General features: G+C 41.7%; 1 protein-coding gene across 8 annotated transcripts in view; it reads left to right on the top strand.

The window, feature by feature from the left end:
* KPNA6 (karyopherin subunit alpha 6) overlaps positions 1 to 13128 on the top strand; it is a 68301-nt gene that overhangs the window by 28357 nt on the left and 26816 nt on the right. The window contains exons 1-3 of one of the 8 annotated variants that reach the window (XM_054464893.2): positions 6442 to 6563; positions 7292 to 7347; positions 8196 to 8269. The exons of 2 other annotated variants lie outside the window; for them this stretch is intronic. In XM_054464893.2, the coding sequence (XP_054320868.1) occupies positions 6555 to 6563; positions 7292 to 7347; positions 8196 to 8269 (139 nt within the window). In that variant the 5' untranslated portion in view covers positions 6442 to 6554. Of the gene's footprint in view, positions 1 to 3309; positions 3418 to 6429; positions 6564 to 7291; positions 7348 to 8195; positions 8270 to 10378; positions 10454 to 10498; positions 10616 to 11610; positions 11729 to 13128 lie in introns of those variants that run through there. 5 more of the 8 variants (XM_054464960.2, XM_063666526.1, XM_054464969.2 and 2 more) reach the window with 5 other exon arrangements.

Raw genomic sequence — 13128 nt, 5'->3', positions numbered from 1 at the left:
GGATTACAGATGTGAGCCCTGCCTCTAGCTTCTCTTGAAAATCAGATCTAGCAAATCTAACAAATGGGACTCATGTGAGTTAGTCATATGTAGGTCTCATTCACAATGATGGAAACCTTAGTAATTAGAGCTGTGTGAAATGAAATGGGTTGCTTTTGTAATAATATATTATCACTGGTAGTACTCAGACATAGGTTATAGGTCAGGGAAACAGAACAATGATTCAGAGTATCAGAGGAGAGATCAGACTAATAATCTAAATCTATTCTGATTCAGCCTATGGATTCTGTTTGATAAAGTGGGAAGTTATATGGAATAAGTAGAATGAGATTCTCTAGGCATTTATTCCTCCCCAATTCATTACATTTGGAGTGAAGATATGGTTAGAAGAGACATCATACACTATTACTGCCAGCCTTTCTGGTTTTCAGATCAAAGCCTAAAGGGCAGACCCTAAAGCCTTAAGTATTATTCATTCTTGAAGCCAAGTTTCAGAAATACGTTGCTTTCCTTCTTGAATTAGTAGTGGAGGAGAAAACGAAAATAAAACAATTTAAGAAGAATTACTTTGCTTTCCAAATATACTTGAGTGTTCTCTTCAAGGACAATGAAAATTATGTAAGTGCTCATTTTACTTTACTTTGGATGCCGGGTAGCTGACATGCCAAAATGCCACTCTGTTTTAATAATTAAGTGGTTCTTTGGGTTCTGTTTACTGCATTCATCTTCCCCCACTTTTTTTTGTTTGTTTTGAGAAAGGATCTTGCTCTGTCACCCAAGCTGGAGCACTGTGGTACCAGCACGGCTCACTGTAGTCTCAAGCTCCCAGGTTCAAGCAGCCCTCCGACCTCAGCCTCCCGAGTAGCTGGGACCACAGGTGTGTGTCACCACGCCTGGCTAATTTTTGAAATTTTTTGCAGAGACAGTCTTGCTAGGTTACCCAGGCTGGTCTCTAACTCCTGGGCTCAAGTGATCCTCCCACCTTGGCCTCTCAAAGTGCTAGGATTACAAGTGTGAACCACTGCACCTGGCTACTTCCCCCAATTTCTATATAAATTTGTATATTCCTAATCCAGATTCTTGTTTTATTTTTATTTCATTGAATTTATTGTAAACGACTTCAGATTCTCTAGAAAACTGAAGTTTAAAATGTTAGATGGAACATTTGAGGGCATGCTGTGTACTTTGCTATAGATGCAAAGATAAGTAAAAGAGTTCTTGTTCTCAAAGATTTAATAATCTAGAAGTGAGAGGTGATGAGGGTGTAAACTAAAATTTATTGGAGGTGGTCAGTAGGAGCCAATTTGGAGTAACAGATAAAAATCAGTTTACTGAGTTGGGGAGGAGAATGTTCATGGGTGACTCCAAGACCAGGTGAATGGTGATGGCATTAACTCCGAAATAGGGAAGATAGGCCGGGCACAGTGGCTCACGCCTATAGTCCCAGCACATTGGGAGGCTGAGGCGGGCAGATCACTTGAGGTCAGGAGTTCGAGACCAGCCTGGCCAACATGGTGAAACCCCATCTCTACTAAAAATACAAAAATTAGCCGGGCATGGTGGTGGGCGACTGTAATCCCAGCTACTTGGGAGGCTGAGGCAAGAGAATTGCATCAACCCAGGAAGCAGAGGTTGCGATGAGCCGAGATCATGCCACTGCACTCCAGCCTGGATGACAAGAGTGAAACTCTGTCCGAAAAAAAAATAGGGAAGATAGCAGAAACTGGTTTAAAGAGAAAGTTGGGTGAAGATAGCCAGTAGGCAAGATGTTTTGACAATAGGGATTTCAAACTTGGTTTAAAAGTAGAGGTGGAAGCTGGCCAGGCGCGGTGGCTCATGACTGTCAACCCAGCACTTTGGGAGGCCAAGGCGGGTGGATCATCTGAGGTCAGGAGTCGAGACCAGCCTGACCAACATGGAGAAACCCCATCTCTACTAAAAATACAAAATTAGCCAGGCGTGGTGGCACATGCCTGTAATCCCAGCTACTTGGGAGGCTGAGGCAGGAGAATCACTTGAACCTGGGAGACGGAGGTTGTGGTGAGCCGAGATCACGCCATTGCACTCCAGCCTGGGCAACAAGAGCAAAACTCCATCTCAAAAAAAAAAAAAAAAAAGTGGAGGTGGAAGCTAAGGGAGATCATGAGCTTGGAGTTGGGGGCTCCTCCTGCTGAGAAGAGGACCAAAGGTAGGATTTTGGTACACACTGACATTAAGAGGTTGGCTTTGGAAGACGACCACAGTAAGAAACTTGAAGAGTGGTTGGAAGGCTAAGAGAAAAATTGGGAGAGGATGGTGTTATTAGAATCATGAATAGAGTTTCAGGAAGGCAAATTAGTTTCAGTGACAAATTAGAAAGCTAAATGCAATGACTACTGAGTGGGTCACTGGATTTAACAGTCTAAACTGTCTTTTTCTGAGGTATTTGTGTCTTGTGTCCTGTAGTTTTTATAATGGATGGTTTTAGTTTAATTTTCACATGAATTCTGGAGGAAATTGTGGTTTCTGGGTTTTTAGTAAGAAATTCTTCTGTAATCTGCCTTTGGAGGGTCTGCTTCACTCCAGTCACAAGGAAGATTTCTTTGATATATACTCCTTTACTTACCTATCTGGCAAACATTTGTTAAATAGCTGTTGTGGCTAGGCCTTGTGTCTGGAACAACGTATATGCTCAATGAGTATATAATAAATATTTGAGTGGTGATTCACTCAACAAATATTTGTTGTAGATGCCGGGGATACAACACTTCTGCCTTTGTGGAACTTAACATCCTACGGAGAGCAGATGGATTGGAATTAGTATAATGAAAGAAAGAAAACAGGTGTTCTGACAAAAATAGGGTAACTTACTTTGGGTTAGGGTAATGGGGAAGGACCCAGCAATTCCAAGAGCTAAGGAAAAGCGTTGAAGGCAAAAAGAACAGGAAGTGCAAAGGCTGTGTAGTAGGAAACAGTATGAAGCACACAGCATCACCTATATATATTCTTGGCCAACAATTACTATATATATATATATGTTTTTTTCTCCATCTATAACCCAGCAACACCAAAAGTTATTTTTAACCTGAATCTATTCTAGCCCCTAGACTTAACTTCCATTTTACAGGAAATACAAGGGATAAGGGTATGAGTTTAATAACACAAAACTAGAATGTGAGGCGTTCTATAAGAAAACTGACCTAGTCTCTTCAGAGAGTATCACAAGCAAATAAAAGGGTTGGGGGAGAGGAGGATGAGCATTGTAGATTAAAAGTGATCAGATGCTGGATAATGATACTGTAGTTTTTAAAATGGCTTTGTTGTTTGCAGTTACGTACTGAAATGTGGATGAAGTGATAGGTCACGAATTTGCTTCAAGGATCTGGGAGAGGCAGAAGCATAGATGAATGGCTGCTAGTTGATCATTGAATCTGGATGGTTAGTGTATGAGATTCATTTTATTTACGTTTTGTCTACTTTTGTGTATATTTGAAATTTTCCATGATAAAATGTTAAAATAACAAATACAATGTGTGAACCTTGGCTAGATTCAGGGAGAAAAACCCAGATATAAAGGATATGTTGAGATAATTAAGAAATTTGAATATGGACTAGATATTGGGTATTTTGTTAATTTCTTAGGTTTGAAAATGCTGTTGTGGTTATATAAGAAGAAGGTCCTGGGCCTGGCTCACGCCTGTAATCCCAGCACTTTGGGAGGCCGAGGCAGGCGGATCACAAGGTCAGGAGTTCGAGACAAGCCTGGCCAACATGGTGAAACCCCATCTCTACTAAAAAATAGAAAAATTAGCTGGGCATGGTGGTGTGAACCTGTAATCCCAGCTATTTGGGAGGCTGAGGCAGAAGAATTGCTTGAACCCAGGAGGCAGAGGTTGCAGTGAGCTGAGATGGTGCCACTGCACTCCAGCCTGGGCAACAGAGTGAGACTGTCTCGGGAGGAAAAAAAAAAAAAGAAGGTCATTATTATGGGCTACATACTAAAGTAATTGGGTGAAGTGCCAAGTGATGACATTTACAATTTTCAAATGTACAGTTAAAAATATAGCTATATTATATATACATCTGATAGAATAAAACTAATATGATGTTGTTAAAGATCATTGAATATTAGTATAATTTATAGATATTTATTGTACTATATCAAACTTTCAGTGTTGAAGCAGTTTGTAATGGAAACAGAAAAAACAGTTCGGCTATTCATGAGAACTGAGAAATGGTGCAGTAGCTAAGGGAAAATGAATGAAAAAATGCACTCACAAGTGTCTGGTTCTCAGTATAAGGAATCCCAGGAGGTGAGATTCCTAGAACTGTTCCTACAGTGTGTTTTTAGCTGGCAAAGTTACAACAATACCCAAATTTTGCCATCAACTTTATATTAATTTGCAGTAAATAACTAATAGGTAGACCAGTAAGAAGACAGCAAAATTTAAGCCATCTTTGATGTTTTCTTATGGCATCTTTGGTAAGAAACTGGGCCAGGTAAGATTTGGAAGAACATCTATGAAATCTTTGGATTTATTATTGCTTCTATCACTTGTGTATTGTGTGTTGTCTTCTCACCCATCACATCCCAGCATCATGGCTGGCTTTACCTGCTTTGGGGGAATTAATCCTGATGTTGTAGGTGTTAGTCCATACATGTACTTCAGGTTTGTGGTTGGTTGGATCTGTGGTCTAGGATGAGAACTCATTGTATTAATAAAAGGAAAACTTGTACTATGAAGGTGAGTTCCTATAAAAATCTGGTATGGTGGTGGAGGGGAGGCTCAACAGTCAATCGGCCTGAGTTTAAAATGTTTATGAATCTCAAAATGTTAAACATACCGGTGATTAAATGGAGCACTATGGCTATCTTGCTACTCACTAATGTGTGACCTGAGTGAGCCTCAGTTTTTTCATTTATCCATTAGGGCTTTTTTTTTTTTTAAGTGAATTCTTTTTTTTTTTTTTTTTTTTTTTGAGACGGAGTCTCACACTGTCACCCAGGCTGGAGTGCAGTGGCGCAACCTTGGCTCACTGCAACCTCTGCCTCCCATGTTCAAGTAATTCTTCTGTCTCAGCCTCCTAAGTGGCTGGAATTACAGGCACCCACCATCATGCCTGGCTAATTTTTATATTTTTGTAGAGACAGGATTTCACCATGTTGGCCAGGCTGGTCTTGAACTCCCTACCTCAGATAATCCACCCGCCTCAGCCTCCCAAAGTGTTGAGGTTACAGGCATGAGCCACTGTTGCCCGGCCTATTAAGTGAATCTTAACCTTTCTTATTACAGGCATGTCCTTGTGTCTCATGAAAGCAGTTTACTTTGATTGTCGCCTTTGCCCAGGTCTAAAGAGAAGGCTTAATTAACTTGAATTTGATATCAGACACTGGCAGGAGTCGGTGCCTTCTTTAGATTAGATAATTAGGGCCTATATTAGTTTGTGAGGGCCACCATAACAAAGAACCACAGGCTGGGTGGTTTAAACAACAGAAATGTATTTTCTCACAGTTCTGGAGGCTAGAAGTCTGAGATCAAGTTGTCAGAAGAGGTCAGGTGCAGTGGCTCATGCCTGTAATCCCAGCACTTTGGGAAGCCAAGGCGGGCGGATCACAGAGTTTGAGACCAGCCTCAACATGGTGAGACCCTGTCTCTACTAAAAATGCAAAAAATTAGCCAGGCATGCTGGCCCGTGCCTGTAATCCGGGCTACTCAGGAGGCTGAGGCAGGAGGATCGCTTGAATCCCGGAGACAGAGGTTGCAGAGAGCTGAGATTGTGTCCCTGCATTCCAGCCTGGGTGACAGAGCGAGACCCTGTCTCAAAAAAAAAAAAAAAAGGTTGTCAGAAGGGTTGTTTTATTCTCAGCCGTTTGTTGTTGGCTTCTATATAGCTGTCTTCATGTTCACATGCTGTTCTCCCTCTCTTGTTTTAAGGACACCAGTTACTGGATTAGGGCCTACCCCAATAACCTTATTTACCTTAATTACCTCTTTAAGGACTCTATCTTCAAATATAGACGCGTTTTGAGGTATTGGGGTTTAGGACTTCATAATATGAATTCGGAACAGACATGATTCAGCCATTTTAAGGCCCCTACCTATTTTGTATTATCATTGCTAGCTCTTTGGTTTTAAAAGCTTAGAAAGTGCATGGCAACATTAGACATTCCCTAGAAATGAAAGATGTGACTTCAGAGACCTATTCACTTTGAGAGAGTTCCTTGACTAAGAAAACCCAAAGACAGTCTAGGACAGCCAGATACTAGAAAAGGTTTATTTGTATTGTGAATTTTAAAAAATTCATCCACAGCAAGTAAGGGAGTACATAATGGAAAAAGCCGCTGGCCTGCTGGATCCCTGAGATTCCAGATGTGCTTGTGCAGATGTTCCTCCTTCCAATCTAACCTCCCTTGTCTGCTTCCCCAGTGAAGTCATAAGCAAATATTTGTGATAGTTTCTTGTCACCATGGTGACTAAAGAAGCTCAGCATGGCTCTCCTCCCAGCTTCACTGTCAGCTGTGCTTGAAGGAGAGGCTAGCGTCCAGGACAGCCCAGGCTCAGTCATGAAAAGCTATGTGTCAGGTAGTAGGGGACAGCAGTTCATAGTGCTGCTTTCAGAAATCTGTTCTCTGTTAGCCTCACAGGGATAATCGGGCCTCAAAGGGAGTGCAGAGGTGCAGACACAGCTCACTTGCAGCCTCAACGTCCTGGGCTCAAGCAGTCCTCCTGCCTCAGCCTCCCAAGTAGCTGGGACCACAGGTGCACGCCACCATGCCCAGCTAATTTTGGTATTTTTTTGTAGAGATTGTGGTTTCACCATATTGCTCAGGCTGCTGTTGAACTCCTGGGCTCAAGCAATCTGCCCACTTCGGCCTCCCAAAGTGCTGGCAGTACAGGCCTGAGCCCAGGCTACAATGCCAATTAAAAAATATATATATATATTCCAGCCTGGGCAACATGGAGAAACTCTACTAAAAATACAAAGATTAGCCAGGCATGGTGGTGGGTGCCTGTAATCCCCACTACTTGAGGAGAATCGCTTGAATCTGGGAGGTGGAGGTTGCAGTGAGCCGAGATCACACCGCTGCACTCCAGCCTGGGTGACAGAGCGAGATTCCGTCTTAAAAAAAAAATTATTAGTGGTAAAATATATGTAACAAAATTTTCAATTTAAGGTTACAATATAGTGGCATTAATTACAGTTACAATGTTATGTGACCATCATCACCACTATTTCCAAATATTTTACTACCCCTAACAGAAATTCTGTACCCACTAAGCAATAACTCCCTATTTTCCTCTCCTCTCAGCACCTGGTAACCTCTAATCTACTTTCTGTCTCTGAGTTTGACTCTAGGTACCTCATGTAAGTGGAATATTTTGTGTCTTGCTTATTTCACTTAGCATATTAATTTCAAGGTTCAATCATGTTGTAGCATGTGTTAGACCTTCATTCCTTTTTTGGCTGAATGATATTCCATGGTATCCATATGCAGTAGTCCTTGCCTTATCCACAGGCAATATATTCCAAGACCCCCAGTGGATACCTGCAACGACAGATGGTACCAAACCCTATATACTATATTATTTTCTATACATACGTACCTATGATGAAGTTTAATTTGTAAATTAGGCACAATAAGAGATTGAGAACAATAGTAATAAAATAGAACACTTATAACAATATGCCAACATCATCACTTTTGCACTTTGGGGCCATTATTAGGTAAAATAAGGATTACTTGAACACAAACACTACAATATCTGCTACTAACTGGCAGTGTATACAGTGTAGATATACTGGACAAAGGGATGATTCATGTCCCAGGTGGAATAGATGGGTTAGCATGATGTTTCATCGTGTTACTTGGAATAGTATGAAATTTAAAACTTATGAATTGTTTTTATCTGGAAATTTCCATTTAATATTTTCAGACCACTATTGTCCATGGATAACTGACACTCTGCAAAGCAAAACTGAATAAGGGAGGAATAGTATAAAAGTAGAATTGCTGGATTATACAGTAATTCTTTTTAATTTTTTTAGGAACTACTATTCTGTTTTCCACAGCGGCTGCACCATTTTCCATTCTTATCAGCAATCCACCAGGTTCCAGATCTTAGCCAATGTGTACTTTATTATTCTTACTCCATCCTAGTGGGTGTGGAGTAGTACGTCATTGTGGTCTTTAAAACCTTTTTTTTTTTTTTGAGATGGAGTCTCGCTCTGTCACCCAGGGTGGAGTGCAGTGGCACAGTCTCGACTCACTGTAAGCTCCATCTTCCAGGTACAAGCAGTTCTCCTGCGTCAGCCTCCCGAGTAGCTGGGATTGCAGGGATGTGCCACCATGCCCAGCTAATTTTGTATTTTTAGTAGAGATGGGATTTCTCCATGTTGGCCAGGCTGGAGGGTCCCACCCTTAGATAATCTCCCCACCTCAGCCTCCCAAAGTGCTGGAATTACAGGCGTAAGCCACCGTGCTTGGCCTAAAATTTTTTTTTTTCCTTGAGATGGAATCTCACACTGTTGCCCAGGCTGCAGTGCAGTGGCGCGATCTCGGCTCACTGCAGACTCCGCCTCTCAGGTTCATGCCATTCTCCTGCCTCAGCCTCCCATGTAGCTGGGACTACAGGGGCCCGCCACCGCACCCAGCTAATTTTTTTGTTGTTGTATTTTTAGTAGAGGGGGGGTTTCACTGGGTTAGCCAGGATAGTCTCGATCTCCTGACCTCGTGATCCACCCATCTCGGCCTCCCAAAGTGCTGGGATTACAGACGTGAGCCACCGCGCCCGGCCAAAACTTTTTTATATACGTTTTTTTCAGTCAGCTTTCTCAGGTTGAATCATTGTGGTTTTGATTTGCATTTCTTTTTTTTTTTTGGAGATGGAGCAAGCTCTGTTCCCCAAGCTGGAGTGCAGCAGCACGATCTCAGCTCACTGCAACCTCTGCCTCTTAGGTTCAAGTGATTCTCCCACCTCAGCCTCCTGAGTAGCTGTGATTACAGGCACCCGCCACCATGCCTGGCTAATTTTTGTATTTTTAGTAGAGATGGGGTTTCATCATGTTGGCCAGGTTGGCCTCAGACTCCTGACCTCAAGTGATCTGCCCACCTCGGCCTCCCAAAGTGTTGAGATTACAGATGTGAGCCACCCCGCCTGGTCTGGCTAATATTTCATTTTATAGAATGTATAAAATATTTCATTCTCTATACAATGAAATATTTCTTTCTCCACTGAATGGACATAATATCCTTCTTGAAAATCAGTTGGCTGGCCATAGATGTAAGGGTTTATTTCTGGACTCTCAATTCTATTCCGTATGTCCATATGCTTATCCTTATGCCAGTACCACACTGTTTTAATTACTGTACCTTTGTAGTAAGTTATGAAATCAGGACATATGAGTCTTCTGACATTTTAAAGAATGTCTTCCTTAATTTCCGTATATTTGTGAATTTTCCAGTTATCCTTCTGTTACTGATTTCTAGCTTCATTCCATGTAGTCAGAGATAATGTTTTATATGACTTCAGTGTTCCAAAATTTATTGAGACACTTTTAGTGGGCTAACATATGGCCTATCCTGGAGAATCTGTACTTGAGAAGAATGTATATTCTGCTGTTATTGTATCTCTCTAGGTGTTCTGTTCATTATTGAACGTGGTTCATTAAAAGTCTCCAAATATCTGTAGGCCACAGTTGGTGGGGACAAAAAAGTCTCCAAATATTTTTTCTGCACTTCTGTCAGAACTTGCTTCATGTTTGGGGGCTCTTGTTTATTGCATATGTTTTATAATAGTTTGATGAATTGGCCATATGATGTCCTTTCTTTTTGGTAACAGTTTATGACTTAAAGTTTGTTTTGTCAGATATTCATGTAGCTATTCCAGCTCTCTTTATTCCCTTCTGATTTCCTTTTGTGTATATTTTTAATTTTTATTTTCTGTGCATGTAGTTTTTTAGATATTTCCTTGTGAACACCATGGGGATTACACTTAATATTCTAACTTTATAACACTCTAGTTGGAATCAATACCAGCTTAATTCAGTAGCATACAAAACTGCTCATGTACAGCATTGTTTCCTCCTTTATGCTGTTGTCATCACACATTGTGTGTTTAAACATTGTGTGACCAATAATGTAGATTTATAATTATTTTATGCATTTGTCTTTTAAATCATGTAGGAAATGAAAAGTTACAAACCGATGTATAGTAATACTGGCTTTTATATCTGCCCATATAGTTACCTTTATCAGAGATCTTTATTTCTTCATACGGCATTAAGTTACTGTGTCCTTTCATTTCAACCTGAAGGGCTCCCATTAGTATTTTTTTTTTTTTTTTTTTTTTTTTGACAGAGTCTTGCTTTGTTGCCCAGGCTGGAGTGCAGTGGTACAGTCACGGCTCACTGCAGCCTGAACCTCCCAGGCTCTAGCAATCCACCTCAGCCTCCCAAGTAGCTGGGACTACAGGTGCGTACCACCACGTCCGGCTAATTTTTATATTTTTTTTTGTAGAGATGGGGTTTCACCACGTTGCTCAGACTGGTCTCGAACTCGGCTCATGTGATCCTCCTGCCTCAGCCTCCCAAAGTGCTGAAATTACAGGCCCAGCCAGCATTTCTTGCAGAGCAGGTCTAGTGGTAACAAAGCCCCTCAGCTTTTGTTTATGGGGAAATGTCATAATTCTCTCTCATTTTTGAAGGACAGTTTTGTCAGATATAGAATTCTTGCTTGACGGTTTTTCTTTCAGCACTTTGCTTTTTGTTTTGTTTTGTTTTGTTTTGTTTTTGAGACAGGGTTTCGCTGTGTCATACAGGCTGGAGTGACGGTGCAATCACGAGTCACTGCAGCATCAACCTCCTGTGCTCAGGCAATCCTCCTGACTTAGAGGTCTCCCAGGTAGCTGGGACCATAGGTGCACACCACCATGCCCAACTAAATTAAACAAAATTATTTGTAGAGACAGGGTCTTGCTCTGTTGCCCCGGCTGGTCTTGAACTCCTGGGCTCAACTAATCGTCTGGCCTTGTCCTCCCAAAGTGCTGGGATTACAGGCATGAACCACCGAACCCAGCCTTTTTTCGGCACTTTCTTATTCTACTGCCTTCTGACTTTCGTGATTTCTTTTCTTTTTCTTTTTCTTTCTTTCTTTTCTTTTTTTTTTTTTTTTTTTTTTGAGACAGGGTCTTGCTCTGTTGCCCAGGCTGGAGTCTAGTGGTACAACCACGGCTCACTGCAGCTTCAACCTCCTGGGCTCTGGTGATCCTTCTACCTCGTCCTCCTAAGTAGCTGGGATTGCAGACATACACCACCATGCCCAGCTAATTTTTGTACTTTTTGTAGAGACGGGGTTTTGCCATGTTGCCCAGGCTGTTCTTGAACTCTTGGTCTCCAACGCAAGCCATTCACCTGCCTTGGCCTCCCAGAGTGCTAGGATTACAGGCCTGAGCCACTATTCCCAGCCTGACTTTCATAATTTCTAATGAGAAATCACCTGTTGATCTTATTGGGCATCTTTGTATGTGATAAGTCACTTCTTTCTTGCTGCTTTCAAGATTCTGTCTTTGGCTTTCATCAGTTTGATTATGTGTCTCAGTGTGGATATCTTCTTTTTCTTTTCTGAGACAGAATCTCACTCTATCACCCAGGCTGGAGTACAGTGGCATGATCTCGGCTCAGTGCAGTCTCTGCCTCCCAGGTTCAAGTAATTCTCCTGTCTTAGCCCCCCCACTTGCTGGGATTACAGGTGCGTTCCACTATGCCTGGCTAATATTTGGTTTTTTAGTAGGTGCCACCATGCCTGGCTAATTTTTGTTTTTTTTAGTATAGACACAGGGTTTCACCCGGCCAGGCTGATCTCGAACTCCTGACCTCAGTTGATCCACCTGCCTCGGTATCCCAAATGTGGATATCTTCATTAGAGTTCATTTAGCTCCTTTGTATGTAGATTCATGTGTTTTATTTAATTTGGGAAGTTTTTGACCATATTTTTTCAAATATTCTACCTCTTTATCTTCTGCTTTTAGGACTCCCATAATGTGGTGTATATTGGTCTTTTTTTTTTTTTTGAGAAGGAGTCTCGCTCTGTCACCCAGGCTGGAGTGCGATCTTGGCTCACTGCAACCTCCACCTCCCGGGTTCAAGCAATTCTCCTGCCTCACCTCCTGAGTAGCTGGGATTACAGGTGCACGCCACCACACCTGGGTATTTTTTTTGTATTTTTAGTAGAGACGGGGTTTCACCATATTGGTCAGGCTGGTCTCAAACATCTGACCTTGTGATCCACCCGCCTCAGCCTCCCAAAGTGCTGGGATTATAGGCGTGAGCCACTGCGCCCGGCCCCCCTACTTTTTTTTCAATAGAGATGAGATCTTGCTATGTTGCCTAGGCTGGTCTCAAACTGTGGGCTCAAGCTGCCCTCCTGCCTCAGCCTCCAAATTTGCTGGGATTACAATCATGAGCCACCGTGGGGGGCTGGCTATATTGGTCCTTTTAATGGTGTTCCATGGGTCCACTCGATTCTGTTCATTTTTCTTCATTCTTTATTCTTTCTGCTCCTCAGATTGGATAATTTTAATTGATCTGTCTCCAAGTTTGCTACTTTTTTTTTCTATCTGCTCGTATCTGCTGTTGAACCCCTCTAGTGAATGTTTTATTTCAAGAAGTGTACTTTTGAGCTCTAGAACATTTGTTTGGTTCCTTTTTATAATTTCTTTTTATTGATATTCTCATTTTATTCATATATTGTGTTTCAGATTTCCTTCAGTTCATTGTCCAGGTTTTTCTTTATCTCTTTCAGCATATTTAGGACAGTTGTTTTAGAATCTGTCTAGTAAGTCCAGTCTCTGGGCTTCCTCAGGGATGGTTTCCTATTTTTATAAAATTATTTAAAATAGAAATAGGGTCTCCCTCCGTATGTTGCCCAGGATGGTCTCTAACTCCTGGCCTCAGGCAGTCCTATCATCTTGGCCTCCTGAAGTATTGGGCTTGAGCTACCACATGCAGCTAGGAATGGTTTCTACTTTATTCCGTGAATGGGCCATGCTTCCCTGTTTTTGTGTGTGTGTCCATGTGCCTTGTTATTTTTTAAAGACAATTTTTAAATGGCAAAAAAGGTATTTTATGTTTATCTGCCATATCTAGTGT

Source organism: Pongo pygmaeus, chromosome 1 (assembly GCF_028885625.2).
Source record: "Pongo pygmaeus isolate AG05252 chromosome 1, NHGRI_mPonPyg2-v2.0_pri, whole genome shotgun sequence".
Taxonomy (NCBI): domain Eukaryota; kingdom Metazoa; phylum Chordata; class Mammalia; order Primates; family Hominidae; genus Pongo; species Pongo pygmaeus.
This window is presented reverse-complemented; position numbering and strand designations above follow the sequence as displayed.